This window comes from Bactrocera oleae, chromosome 5 (genome assembly GCF_042242935.1).
Source record: "Bactrocera oleae isolate idBacOlea1 chromosome 5, idBacOlea1, whole genome shotgun sequence".
Classification (NCBI taxonomy): Eukaryota; Metazoa; Arthropoda; class Insecta; order Diptera; family Tephritidae; genus Bactrocera; species Bactrocera oleae.
Genome location: NC_091539.1, coordinates 12,862,559 through 12,877,021, shown reverse-complemented (window position 1 = coordinate 12,877,021; position 14,463 = coordinate 12,862,559). Strand labels below are relative to the sequence as shown.

General features: G+C 34.8%; 2 protein-coding genes and 1 non-coding gene across 9 annotated transcripts in view; 2 read left to right on the top strand and 1 right to left on the bottom strand.

The window, feature by feature from the left end:
* spri (Src homology 2 domain-containing protein sprint) overlaps positions 1-7,152 on the top strand; it is a 444,507-nt gene extending 437,355 nt beyond the window's left edge. For 6 of the 7 annotated variants that reach the window (XM_014229879.3, XM_036371164.2, XM_070110331.1 and 3 more), the window contains 2 exons: positions 4,920-5,746; positions 5,817-7,152. In XM_014229879.3, coding sequence (XP_014085354.2) covers positions 4,920-5,746; positions 5,817-6,137 — 1,148 coding nt within the window. In that variant the 3' untranslated portion in view covers positions 6,138-7,152. Of the gene's footprint in view, positions 1-3,012; positions 4,554-4,919; positions 5,747-5,816 lie in introns of those variants that run through there. The other variant, XM_014229882.3, reaches the window with a different exon arrangement.
* A 3,083-nt stretch (positions 7,153-10,235) lies between these two features.
* On the top strand, positions 10,236-12,928 carry LOC106614230 (ATP-binding cassette sub-family B member 10, mitochondrial). Its single transcript, XM_014229856.3, has 7 exons — positions 10,236-10,646; positions 10,713-10,919; positions 10,979-11,181; positions 11,246-11,527; positions 11,585-12,103; positions 12,159-12,383; positions 12,441-12,928. The coding sequence occupies exons 1-7, from the start codon at positions 10,334-10,336 to the stop codon at positions 12,708-12,710; spliced, it is 2,019 nt and encodes a 672-aa protein (XP_014085331.1). The 5' UTR covers positions 10,236-10,333; the 3' UTR covers positions 12,711-12,928.
* Positions 12,929-12,953: 25 nt separating this feature from the next.
* Positions 12,954-14,431, bottom strand: LOC106614218 (uncharacterized). Its single transcript, XR_011396676.1, has 3 exons — positions 14,087-14,431; positions 13,880-14,018; positions 12,954-13,829 (listed from the first exon to the last, which is right to left on the bottom strand). It is a non-coding gene; the product is annotated as an uncharacterized protein (transcript).
* Between the last annotated feature and the right edge of the window lie 32 nt (positions 14,432-14,463).

The following is a 14,463-nucleotide window of genomic DNA, read 5'->3' as shown; positions in this document are numbered from 1 at the left end:
GAGCGAAGCGATTTCGGTAGGGTAGGTCGAGCGGCTTTAATTCTTGCACAAGCAGAATTTTGTACGCTTTCAATTTAAGATCTCGACGTAAAATGCACCAAGTCGTTCCATACGTCAGTCCGAGTTGCCGCAAACGGCGTCGAATCGACTCTCCACAGTCTTCGTGTACACTCTTAGCGCTGGACGTGGTCTATTCGGTCGAATATTATCTAATTTTGAATGCTGGGTCTCAAGATGGGTGATGGTGTTGGGAATAGTACGCTCAGTATACCCATTATGTTGACCATAAGTTGAGCGAAGCGCGCAAAACATATTCTTTACAAAACGTGAATTTTCGTAATAAAGTTGAACGATTTATAAACGTTGTTCAGGCGTAAATCTTTCCATGATGAAATGCCAAACAATAATGAACAAAAATAACGTAACAACTTGACACGACTCACGCGTGATCTGTCAAAAAAAGGCTATTAAAGAAAGTACCTCTACTTGGATCACCCGTTATATATACATACATATATATTTATATATAAAACATCAGCGCGACGAGCTGAGTCAATTTAGCCATATCCATTTGTCAGGCTGTATATACGCCAACTAGTCCCTCAGTGTTTAAGATATCAATCTGAAATTTTGCGCTCGTCCTCTTCTTTTAAAGAAACTACACATTTGTGTGAACGGCCGATATCGGACCACTATACCATACAGCGAAAGTCGTCATGGCTTATTGCCCAAAGCAACGGTACAATCTCTAGAGAAATTATTCAGATTGGACCACTATAGAATATAGCTGCTATACTAACTCACCGATTGATATCAAGTGCTGGTATGGAATATTTTGTGTTTATGAAGTTAACGCTTTCTTTTTTGTTTTTCGTGTCACTTTTACCAGCTTATATTTTATACCATAAAACTCACTTCATTCTTACATATGTTTGTCAGTATTTCAATGCCGTGTTTCAAATATCCAGTTTTAAAAAAATCAGCAAAAAATATATTTTATCAAAAATATAATGAGCCTCGTTCTATTTGGTACATACGTACATACATAAATACATATGTACATTTGTATATGAGTATTACTGTAAACTATAATTAGCGCTGAGCGCATTTGCTCATAAACCATACTACAAATGCTAATAAAAAGAGAACACCTTCTAGCTTAGATAAGCAAATTGCAAAGTGTTATTGTTACAATAAAAAAAATACGTATATACACATATGCTAATAGTATATATGTACATAAGTATGAATAAACCGTTCTTGAGTCATGCAATAAGCGCGACAAGTGACTTGAGCTTCAAGTCATTGCTACTCATTTCCTTTTAACCCACTTAATTTGCACACATATGCATAGAAATATACAGTTATAAGTACATATATACATACCCATTGTTGTTGCTATTAATTTTAATCCATATCGTCGGTTTGGCCTGAAGTGCCGCCAAACGAATTACAAGAAAAAAATATTATGATTTCGCAAACTTTGAAAGTGAACTTACATTTTACTAGGGTGATGCTTATTTGATTAAATTTTAAGTTTTTAAAACTTGTTAATATCGAAGATCATAAGAGTGTTCCAATTATTCTGAAAAAAAATTTAAGAAATGCATATACAAAAATTCTGATGGAATTTAATAAAAAAAAAGAAAAACAACACTCCGAACACAATCCGCTTCGTAACCCAAATGTGGCGAAAAGCACTATTCCAGTCTTTCAATTTTATCGTAGGAAGTCCTAAAAAATATTGAACTCTGACATCTTAACAGAACCAATCAAATTGAATTGCACTTCCAAGAAATAACTAGAAAGTTAAAAAACATTAATAAGATGAAGCACCACTACTGCTGTCAGGACACGCCCTAATGATCAAGCGCAAAGTCTTTTCGATAGCTTCTTTTAGTCACAAAGGAAGAGAGAGTTTAGAATTAACGGGTAAACTAAAAGACTTGAAGAAGATGACCATAATTATCGGGCACAGAATCTCACGAAGCAATAACTAAATAAAAGATAACATTAAAAAAGTACTACAGACTCACGGAAAATCGCTTACGAGCAAAATAAAAGGGCAGGAGCGTAGTAAAGATGAGAGCACCACAGCCATCCGAAAACAAAAAAACGAAAATAACATAGGCCAAGATATAACCGGAAAACAAACAGTTTTGAAGAAGATCAGAATGTAGTAGCTTCGGTTAGCTACAATTAAACAAAGACAACCTGTATGAATAAAAATTAAAATTAAAAGAGTCGCCAAAAATCACTTATGAAAAGATATAACAGAAAAACCAAAAAGTTTGAGGATGATGAGTGCAGCACAGTCGGCCGCTCAATAATTCTAAAGCTCAGTATATAGCATATCGGTGCATTACGAACATCCTTAATATACATATGCATATACATTTAGATTATAACTTCAAGTGCGTAAGCCGACAAAATCCTCTTATCATCTAAAGTATATGTAGCCTGAGAGCTGGTACGAATTATAGATTGAGATTTCTAAAGTTGGATAAAATTATGTTTATGCAGTTTGTTTCGAGAGCATATATAAAACCAAGTTCAGTAGCGGTATGGCGTCGCTGTATAGTTAATCTGGTCGAACACCAAAACAAATTTATAAACTAAATACTTCGGTAAACCCTGCGTGGTGCACAATAGCTTAGCCTACTCAACTGTACCAAAACTGCATATGATCGAAGGTAGTTTAGATTTTTGTCACTGCTTGAATTTTCAAAGGGTTTTCCCTGTATTGAAGCGGTTTGCGAAACTACCACTCAACACACACACGTTTCCAAAAAATGAAACGCCTTTGACCGGAACTCATTACCTGTTAACAGCACTCACTCGCGTTTGTCCGCTTCCGCTGTATGTAAACAGAGACACAATCATTGTAATTACTCTCAGCAGGCTGTGGGATCGGAACAGATAAGAAATTTCGTACCAGAATGACTTATTCTCTCCACTCGATGACCAGGTAGCACATAATTTATGAAGAGAATGCCAAGAGCAGCAAGCGTGTGTATACTGCGGCGATAACGCTCAGTAGAATCTACTCGCAATTATTTTAATTATAAAATCACTGCTGGACAATGTGGCATGCAGCAGTAATTATTTTGCGTTCGTCGTATGAGCAGCAAAAGCAGTAAAAGTGACGGGTTGGCGTTTAATAATTTATTCGATCACGCTTGCATTGTGATCGGCGTGTAAGAGTGCGGTCGACACGAAAATAAGTTTTCGCTAAAGTGAGTTTTTTTTAATAACACAGCTGTTCTAGTAAATACAAAAAAAGTTAATAAATTGAAAACAGATTTTTTAAATAGCGTTTGATTCACAAAAAAGTGCTCGGTACAGCCATTCAGTGGCTTGGTTTCGGCTGTGTTATTCGGTTTGCACCGTACGCGCACCACTACTCCGTGTGTGCCGATGAGAAACTTTCGTTTTCGACAATTCGTTTTTGCTGGAAAGAATCTTTATAATATTCACCATGAATTGGTTCAAAAAGTTGTCGTGCGAAAAAGCCGCGAACCCGCATAATAAGAAAGAGCGTGAACAGCGACACAAACGCATAAAGAAAACATCAGAACAGACTAACTATGACGGCAAGGACGAAGTTAGCAGACCTTCCAGTTCCTTGTATAGTAGACACATGGAAGTGTTGGATCCTGAGGAGTTCTTTCATGATCCCGAACATGTGCGTAACTATAAGGAGGAAGCCGAATTTCTGGAACTCATGTCGGAATGGGAAATTGTAACAAATCCTGCAAACATGACTAACTTTTTCTCGGCCGATTTCGAAGATGAGTTATTACAGCAAAGAACTCAAGCGCTGCCGACTTGTGAAAAGAATGTGATAACAACTTTTGAAGAGCCAGAAAATATGAGCTGCGAAAAGCGAGAGTTGAACGCTGCACGCAGGCTTCGTAAGAGAAAAAGAAAAACACGTTTCTGTGATATTCTATTTAAAGAGAAAATACAACTTGGTTTAGTACCGCCAGGGCATGACTCACACATCACAAATCACATGAAATTCAAACGAAAAGTTAGCGAAGCCACTCATAAAAATTCGAGTAGCACAATAACTTCTAGTTTATCATCGCTGCAAATGAGCTTCAATGATGTTGAGGAAACACCAATACGAAACGCCTGCGCAAATCAGGTAATTAAAGACTGTGCCATTAATCGCAATCAACTTAAGACTGAAGCCTTAGCTAGCTCTATAATGGGCGCTATTGGCAAATGTCCCGATCGGGATAGTACACCACGTTCCTCTGAAGCTGATCTCATTACAAATTCAGGTGATCTTTGTCATCCAACGAGCCGAATCAACCATGATCACTACGATATTAAGCAGTTTTTTCGACTCGATGATTGTGGAAACATCTTGCTGAACACGAATCATATAACAGAGACGAGAGGATTCGGTTTGACAGTGACACAAAATAATCGCTTATACACACAGTATCGGAAACTATGCAAACCCTTGGATGAAAGAAGAGTGCATATTAACTGCTTTGAGGCGTTTAAGCGTTTCTTATTGTGGCTGTGGTGTTTAGTATGTGGTGAGTTCGACTAGTTATTGAAACTATAAAATATGTAGAACCTGCGTGGCATGGGTGGTCTATTAACCCGTTATGTATAGATAAGTTGCTAATTGACTCAATTAAATGACTCTCTCTGAAAGACCGGCTAAATAATCTAAGAAAGAGAGGTTATTTGAGAGAGTAAAACTCACTCCCACCCAAGCGGATTACAAAATATTCAATAATCTTTAAAAGTATTTTGATCATAAAGGGAATTAAAAGGTGTTCAGAGCTCAGCGTCACAGTTTTTATTATTTAATTATACATCTTATAAAAAGTTTATCTTGTTGCATGGTTGTTTAATGAAAATTGTAAATTTTATTAACTTCCTTTTCTCATACACAGGTCACCCACGCAACAAGCTGAACGCGTCCAATGGTGGTCCCGGCGAACTGGTGCGCGCTTGCACATTACAACTCGCACAAGATCCGTGCTCCACATTTGCGCGCAATATCGAAAACTTCATCTCCTGCACTAAGGAGTCACGCGAAGCGGCGCCACAGGTCGTTATGCGCAATATGCGTCAATTCATGAACGGCATGAAGAACTATCTCGTAAAGCACGGCGAGGGTAAATTCCATCAAGAAATCGAAGCGGCGCGTTCGCGTCTCAAAGCGGACGAGTTTCTCAATTTGGACGCCATACTCGAGACCGTAATGCATGAATTGGTTGTGCTGCCGCTGCGCGAACATCTCTACGGTATGTTTGTAGACTACTACAAACGCTCGGAAGACATACAGCTATTGGCACAAAATGTTAAATACGCCTGCGGACGCAGTCCAGCCGATTTTGGCATACGCGCCACAGTTACGCCGCCATCGCCCACATCATTGCAAGCAATATCAGCGTTATTGCAGCGCCTGCAAGAAGCCGAACTACCGCTCGAAAAGCTAGATCTTTTTTTGTGCATCATTTCGACAATATTTGAGGCCACGGGCTGTCCACGCGGCCAACAATTAGGCGCCGACGACTTCTTACCCGTGCTGGTATATGTGGTGGCCAAATGTGGCTTCGTAGGCGCCGAGATAGAAGCTGAATTTATGTGGGGTCTTCTACAGCCGACATTGCTGAGTGGCGAGGCGGGCTACTACTTGACGGCGCTCTGCAGCGCTGTGCATGTGCTCAAAAGTTTCATGGCTTCGGAGAGCGAAAACGGCACGGGCTCGCTAGATGTAAGTATTGCAGTGTGCGTTGAACTTATTTTTAATAGTAAAATAATAATTAATTTGTTTCTCTACACAGTGGCGCTCCTCATCGCTACCAGCCTGCTCATCGGTGCTGCGCGTCATCATACCCGACGAATGCAACGGTTCATTACAAACGCGCACCCTTCCCGTGCGCCCGCACACCACTACGCGCGACGTATGCCGCATCATTGCGCATAAGGCACGCATAACCAATCCACAAGACTATGCGCTCTTTAAGCTCGTCGATGGCGAGGAAACGCTATTGAATGACGCCGAATGCCCACAGGATGTGCGTTTCGCGTCAAAGGGCAAACACTGCATGTTGGCGTACAAACGCATTGACGCCAAAATCGCTTGGCCCACAACAACCTATTAGATATGGTGTAAAATAAGAAGCAGCTTAAGCGCTCTTAACGCATAAAGCAAGATTATTTTAAAATAATCTCAAAATTTATGAAGCAAAGCAGCGCGCAGAAGCTGTTTAGGAAACCTTTCGGTTTTTGCCACAAAATCAAAAGCCTGAAGTCAGCTAGGCATGCGCAAAAGAGCAAATAACCAATATGATATTTCGTTAAGGCGCGGATTAATTTTAATTAGATGTAATTGAAATCAAATCATTATGCACCATTGCTCACTAACCACTCTCATTGTGTTTACACATATACATAACATACATATGTAGCTATATATATGTATGCATTTACGAGTATACTAAACAGTATTGCGATAAGTTAATTGTAAGCGAAAGCCCACACACACCTATAAACAATATAAAGTTGTGTGTTGTAAACGTAGTATAAGACTACCATATAAATGTATGTAGCTAGTTATAAATTAAGTGAGACTACTGACTAATGACACTTAATATAATAATTCGAATTAATTTTGTATCCTTAATGAACAATTGCGTTTACAAATCAAAAAAAATATTGAGGAAGAGAACAATTATAAGACAAATTTACAAAGCAAAATCATTTTAATATATTTGAAATATATAATTTTTATTTTCAATTAATTTCGTAATCAACTAAAAAATGCTTAAAAGCATTAAAGAAAATTGAAAAAAAGATTTACCATAAATCGGCGTTAACAATAGAAAAAAATAATTAAGCGCTAATAATGCATTAATACAAAATTGGCATAACTAAACTGTTAAAAAAATTAAACCAAAAATTAAAAACGCAAATTTATGCGCAAAAACTAATTATGTAACAGTTATACTTTAAGAATTAGCATGCTAATTTGTAAATGAAAGTATACCCAAATATCATATTTTATATGTAAAGTGTTTAAATGCTTAAAACTACCCACTATACTTGTATTTGTGTAAATATTCATAAGATTTGTATAAAGAAACAACACGATAAATATACTTACATATTTCAAACTAATTTAAACACATTTTATTTATTTTTCAGTTTAAAAAATTTTATTTCAGAATATCTATTAAAATTAAAGGAAAATTAATCAACTAAATCAGATAAGGCGCAGCAGTAGTGGCAAATAAGGCTACTATTTAATTTTTATTTTATTTCTATAACTAAAAATTTTTTATTACTTTAATTTAAAAAACTTGTATGCTCCGTTTTCTTTGAAAGTTTTAAGTTTCAAAGATATCTCCTTGAATTATCGACGGGAAAACTTACGTGTAGGACTCTTTTTATTTGGCAAGGTATCTTCACGAAATTCGAACATATTGTTCAGATTTAGTTATACCAATATTTGCTGTAAGTGAACGGTATTATAGCTTCGGTGCAGCTAAAGTTAACTTTTTTTCTTGTTTCTAAATTTAAAAAAGATAATTCAATTCTTATGTAAGTTTTCTGGAATACTACAAAAATGTTGTTGTTGTAATAGTATAAAATATAGTCATATAGCATATTACAGCAAGAAAAATACCCAGCTAAATAAAATTCGTGTAGTTGCTTTCTTGTACATCAAATTAGAGTGCGAAATTAAAAGAAACAATCGTTACATATTCTGTCGGAAGCAACACTGTATAAGTAGTCAAGTTGAATAATATAATATTATAGAACCAACCAAAATATGTTAAATTTACATATGAAGTAGCATAGACTCACAGAAAATAAAGCGTAAGTGCAGATTTCTTTGAAAAATTGTAGCGGAAAAACATTCCGGAACAATTTTAAGCAATACTCGCGAGTTGGCAGCTAATTAAAAATCAGTGTACATTTCGGTTACATACAAGTATATCCGATAGTCGTGGGTGCGCCCAACGTTCATGGCATTTAATAGCCGTTTTAAGAAGAGCTTGGACATTGAAAAAAATTATGAAAAATATTAACAACTTGCTTTTTTCATTTATTATTTGTCCCGTGTTTTACTTTTTATTATTATTTTAATATATCAGATGCCAAATTTAAGACAATCTACAAGAAATTTAAGATCTCTACTTATAAAAAGTTGAAAATAAATATTATATGAAAGTAATAATTAAAAATAAAAACTGAGAGGTAAAGCTTAAATTAGAAAACGAAAAACGGAAAGAAAGCACTTTCTAACATATTATTAAATTATAAAAAAGTGTACACATATTAACAAAATATGTAAGTAAGTAATACGAACACCTTAAAAATCAAACAAATATTCTTTGAATAAACTAAAATTTTACAAATTTTGCAACAGATATTTGTAACTAAAGGTATAACTGAAAGCTCATAAATGCATGTGACATTTACCACTGTAAATATTCAAAAATCAGGCATACCAAGAGAGTCATTATATTAAAATAAAATGTTTAATTAAAAATTCTGAAACACTGGAGCCAACTTTGAGATACATTTTGGAAGTATTGAATAGAAGTAACTTCAAAAACTCTTCTTCTTGCAGCGTATTGTAAAACGTGAGTAAGCGCTGAGCTTTTGTGTCATAAATGGTATACCTTCTAAATTTCTTAACATTACAAATATACAGTTAATGTTCTAAACTACAAAAAGAACAATAACATTGCTCATATTTTAATTTAGACTTGTATATACATATAAGAATAAGTTGAAATAAGCTATGGGAATTAACAATATATAGGGAACCTTCAAGAATAATAATGTTTATAAACATTACTTTACTTTCTTGGAAAGATTCAGATGAGATATATAATATATGCCCACGTAAAACACAAGTTATTTTCAATATTTACCTTATATAAGATTATATGTATGAAGTATGTTTCAATTTTTTTTCGTAAACTACTAATGTAGTGTATGTTTATATAATATATTAGATTAAGAATTTAAAACTCAAATAATTATATAATATATATACATATATATATACACATAATCGACTTCCCATATACGCATTAATATTTACTAAGTAATGATGCATAAAATGAGATCATTGAAAATAAAGTTAAAATGTACAACAAAAATAATATTTATTTACAAGTATTTTCTTTTTTTCTAGTACTCTACAAAAGTAGTGGCTTTAAGGTATAAAATTAGGTATCGATTTGAATTTTCTTAAATTATAATCTCAAAAATAGTCTCTGATTTTGAAGTAAATCCGACAAATACTTTTCGAGTTAGTCGATAATTCGCAAAGGGTTCTCAGGTGCTCAGGAACGTTCTTGTAAAACTTCAAATGCGTTTTTCTCAAAACTATATTTTTTGAACTGGTGACTACTGTAGCTTGAGAGCCAGAGTGGTTCTGTAGATTTCAATGAAATTTATACAGCTTTTTGAAATAATAAAAAACGGGTGCCTGTTAGAAAGGTTTTTTCTTTTTTAATTTCAATTTCTTATAAACAATTAACTGTGGTTTATTAACGAAAATCTGGAAACATTTTTCCTAAGCTCGCCTTTTTGTTAATTTAAAAGAAATTGCATCGATCAGGCTTTAGATTATCTATTAATGAAACTAATTTTTTTGTCCAATTGATTTTAGATAAATCTCCTAGAACTAGGAATGGTCACCCAAGGAGCTTGAGTGGAACTGAATCAACGCAAGCAGCCATTACTTTGTGTTCAGTAACAACTATATACAAGTATGTTGTTGTTGTTATAACGAAAAATATTTTTCAAACTTGCATAGTAAATTTAAATAAAGCCACTACCTTTCTTTTATTACATCAGAAACCATTGTATTTTTATGCCAAACGCCAGGATGACTACCTAGGCCAAATTAAAACCAGAGTACGAACCAGTTAAATAGACCATTTTGTTGTTGTTGTTCCTGAAGTAATTTTGAGGAATGTTGCCGAGATGACAGGCCTTGGCCGGATAAAAATCTGTTCGTTCCGGTTACTTAGACCCGGCTGTCGAGAGAACGGCTTTTGTTGTTATGCTTTTTGTCGATGTACGCGTAACAAATATATAAAATACATATCTATATTTAGCTTAAAAGAATAAAAAGTTTAAGAATTTGATTTTTAGTAACCCAAATTACAATTATCGATTTTTTAATCATCAATAATAAGCCTACAAATATTAAACTTTTGGCAACCTTGATAGTTTACTAACAGCTGTTTTAATCGTGAGATGTGTTTTTCGTACGTTGTTATGTATACCGCGCACAAATTTGTATTTTTTTAAATTAAAATAAATACTTATTAAAATGATAATACGCTGTGCCTGTATAAAAGGCGCGCTTACACGACTTACAAGTCACAGTGGTTTGCGCCAATCGTTCGTGTCCTTAAGATCAACAACCATTAGCAGAGGCTTTATCACAGTGCATGGCAGTTCATTACAAAAACAAATATTCGTGCCCACTGTGCGAGGTAATGTTTGTCTGCGATTAGCGCGATTTCGTGGTAATGTTAGCAATAATGCACAGCAAGCTGAAAAAATCAACAAGGTTAAATTACATAGAAGGGATGTAATACGTCTTATAGGCTTAGCGAAGTCAGAAAAAATGGTACTTATAGGTATGTGAGATTTGCAATACAAGTTCTTATATAAACAAAGCCTGTAAATATTTGAATATTTTTTAGCGGCAATGGGTTGTTTGGTAATTTCTTCGGCCATAACAATGAGTGTACCATTCGCATTGGGAAAGATATTAGACATAATTTTTGATAAGAAAGGAACGCATGCAGAGACCATGGAGAAATTGAAGGAATTTTCCATTATTCTGTTAGGCATATTCGTGCTCGGTGGTTTGACCAACTATCTCCGTGTTTACCTCTTCAATAGTGCATGTAAGCCGTTATGATTTATATTTCCCAAGTAATGAGATAAAATTTACTGTCTGCTAAAGCTTTACGCATTGTGAAAGATTTGCGGTCTAGAATGTATCGGCGCATGCTCTTGCAAGAAACGGGCTGGTACGACACGAAAGGTACCGGAGAACTACTGAATCGTTTAGTTAATGATACATATATGATTGGCAACTCATTAAGTCAAAATTTATCGGATGGCCTGCGCTCTACTGTCATGATTATAGCGGGCACATCTATGATGGTACATACAAATATGCTAGTCAATATTATCGAAATTATTCACTTTATTTTATTCAAATATGTAGATATATACATCACCCAGTCTGGCCCTAGTGAGCACATGTGTTGTACCATGCGTCGCTGGTATGGCTATTGTATATGGACGTTATGTTCGCAACATTACACGTAATCTTTTGGACAAATTTGCTAATATATCAAAATCCGTGGAGGAGCGTTTGGGCAATATAAAGACAGTAAAAGGATTCTGCAAAGAACAGGAAGAGAGCAAAGCGTATGAGCTGTTACTTGCTGATGCTTTAAGTCTTGGTTATAAAGAAGTGCAAGCACGTTCCTTATTCTTTGGTTTGGTAATCAGGGAAAAATAGTTTAGCGAAAAATATATACACACTTTATATTTCTTACAGACTGGCTTCTCTGGCAACGTGATAATAATTTCAGTACTATATTATGGTGGCACACTAGTTATTAGTGATGCACTCAGTATAGGCGCACTGACCTCTTTCATACTGTATGCTGCCTATTCTGCTATATCTATAAATGGGCTCTCCAATTTTTATACAGAGTTAAACAAAGGTGTAGGAGCAGCCCAGCGTGTCTGGGAAATACTCGATCGTCAATATGCAATCCCATTGCATACAGGTTTCATACCGAAAATTGCTCCGCGTGGTGAAATTAAGTTTGAGAATGTATTATTCAGTTTTCCATCGCGTGTGGAGAGCATCATTTTGAACAACTTCAATCTCACTCTTCTGCCAGGCGAGACCACTGCTGTGGTGGGACGTAGTGGTTCAGGGAAAACCACAATATCTACATTGTTGTTGCGTTTATATGATCCGCTGCATGGGCGAGTGCTGTTGGATGGTATAGATATGAAGGAATTAAATCCAATCTGGCTACGTAGTCATATTGGTGCAGTAAATCAGGCAAGTGTGTTAACTTATCAGATTTAGAGGTGTTTAGCTTAAACTAAAACTGTAGGAACCAACGTTATTTTCTGGAACAATACGTGATAATATACTGTACGGCCTTAATCCCGACACTAAAGTAAACGAAGAAGCATTTGAAGATGCCATTCGAAAAGCACATGTTGACGAATTCGCCTCACAACTACCGAATGGTCTGAATACGCTTGTTGGGCAACGCGGTATGATGTTAAGTGGCGGTCAAAGGCAACGTGTAGCGATAGCAAGAGCGCTTATAAAGGTAATATAATTTCACAATGCGCCTTGAGAAAATTCATAAAATAAATATTCTATACAGAATCCAGCGATATTGATATTGGACGAAGCAACTAGCGCTCTGGATTCGGTATCCGAAGAATTGGTTCAAAACGCTATCGAGCAAGTATCGAAAGGACGAACAGTACTTACAATTGCGCATAGGTTAAGCACTATACGAAACGCTAATAAAATAGCAGTTTTAGAAAATGGCAGTGTGGTAGAGCAAGGATGCTACAATGAGCTGATAACAAATGAAACTGGTACATTCAGAGAATTAGTTCGGAAACAGGCATTTATGGTGACTTCTTAACAGTTTGGGATTCTCTTAGCCATAAATACTTGTATTGACCCGATTTTATGATATCTATGTTAGTGCAATATGACTATGATTTGTTTAAATAATTGTAAATAATATGTATTGATTTATTAATACATAAGGGTAGCAGATTGTACAGTTCCACGGTAATTTTTCTGTTGTTATTAAGATGTATAAAAGTTTTTAGGAAATATAACTTTTTTGAAAATAAATATTTCCTTCAAGACATTAAAAAAATTTATGTTATGTTTTAAAAAAATATTTCTTTATGTCTGTTCCAATATATACAGCTTGGTCACCAAACCAAAACCATTTAGTTAACATATCCTCCAGCAACAAACGTACAAGTGCCACACAAATTTATCAAAATCACATAAATGCCTAGCAGCCTCCAGTATAAAAGCATCTAAATGAATTAAGCATGTATTTCATATATGTACTTCTTTTCTCTTAATAACATTTTCTACTACATAATACTTCGAAATGACACAATCTATGATAATAAAAACATCATATATAAATTTAATCTTCTTCTAAAGCTATAACAAATACTAACCGAGAACTTAAATTGATTGTTTATTATTACAAAAAAAATCACAAAGTGATTACGTTTCTCTCGTTTTATTTAAAACCATAATTAAAATATCAGCCTTTAAATTATCTTGTTCTTTCTCTGGTAATTTGGAAAAATAGGTGTTTAGTAGTCCAAAAAAATCTTCATGTTTCCTTTTCTTTCTGTCATTAATTCGACATTTAATGTACTCATTCAGTGTACCAACCAACATATCAAAATTTGCTTCAGCGTCTCTTGTACGAGTTCTTGATCGTATTATCTCTCTAAAAGATTGACTGCCAGATGGGTCATTAACTGGCGTTTCAATCAGAGCTTCAATATGTGGCATATTGCGCTCAGTCCGAACCTCGATACCTGCAAAATCGTCAAATTCGAAATCTAAGCTCTCTTCACACGATTCTTTTGGGAAAGAATTAGAGATTTCCTCTTCAAAATGATTGTTGCTATTACTGCACAAACTTGCATCGTTTGTTTCTTCATTTTTTGTTTGTAATATGTCCTGGGAGTTTTCTTTCAAAGATAATTTGCATTTTTTTCGGCTGGAATATTATACTTTAAAAAAGTGTTATGCTTAGTAATAACTACTAACCGTGTATCTATGAACTCCTTGAGAAACTCCAAATTTTCCATAAATTTCCACATACTTGTTTGATTTCGTTTAACATAGTTTTTATTTTCTCTTACAAAACGATCACGAAGTGATCTCTAGCGGGATTGGCACCTTTCCACTATGTAATAAAAATATAAATTAACTTGTGTATGCTCAAAGTCACATATTTAAGAAACATAAACCTACCGGGCTCACCAGTTTCAATTGAAATATTTTTCCAACATCTTTTAAGAATTTGTTGAGTTTTATCAGAAGTTTTGTTGTTTTTATCATACAAACATGGATATTTGCGCACAGCATTTATTAAATTCTCTTCAAACATCATAGCGCCCTAAATCAATCAAATCTAATCATTTTATTCCTACTAATAATGTTGTTTAACAATAAGAGACCAAAAACAAAATAACAACACAGACAAAAAGCATTACCAGCTGTTCGTATTACTAGAGATGCGCTTTCAATTTACAATATACAAGTCGACATTTCTGTGACCTTTCGCATAATTGTGACAATGACATTTAACACATTTTTACGGTGATCTGTACAGAACTGAAATTATTTTG

What these genes read in the sequence shown, in the direction of transcription:
- LOC106614230 (XM_014229856.3), top strand. Translation starts at nt 10,334, where the DNA reads ATGATAATACGCTGTGCCTGTATAAAAGGCGCGCTTACACGACTTACA. An exon ending in GTTCCTTATTCTTTGGTTTG is followed by an intron (nt 11,528 to 11,584) that starts GTAATCAGGGAA and finishes TATTTCTTACAG; the next exon opens with ACTGGCTTCTCTGGCAACGT. An exon ending in TAGCAAGAGCGCTTATAAAG is followed by an intron (nt 12,384 to 12,440) that starts GTAATATAATTT and finishes TATTCTATACAG; the next exon opens with AATCCAGCGATATTGATATT.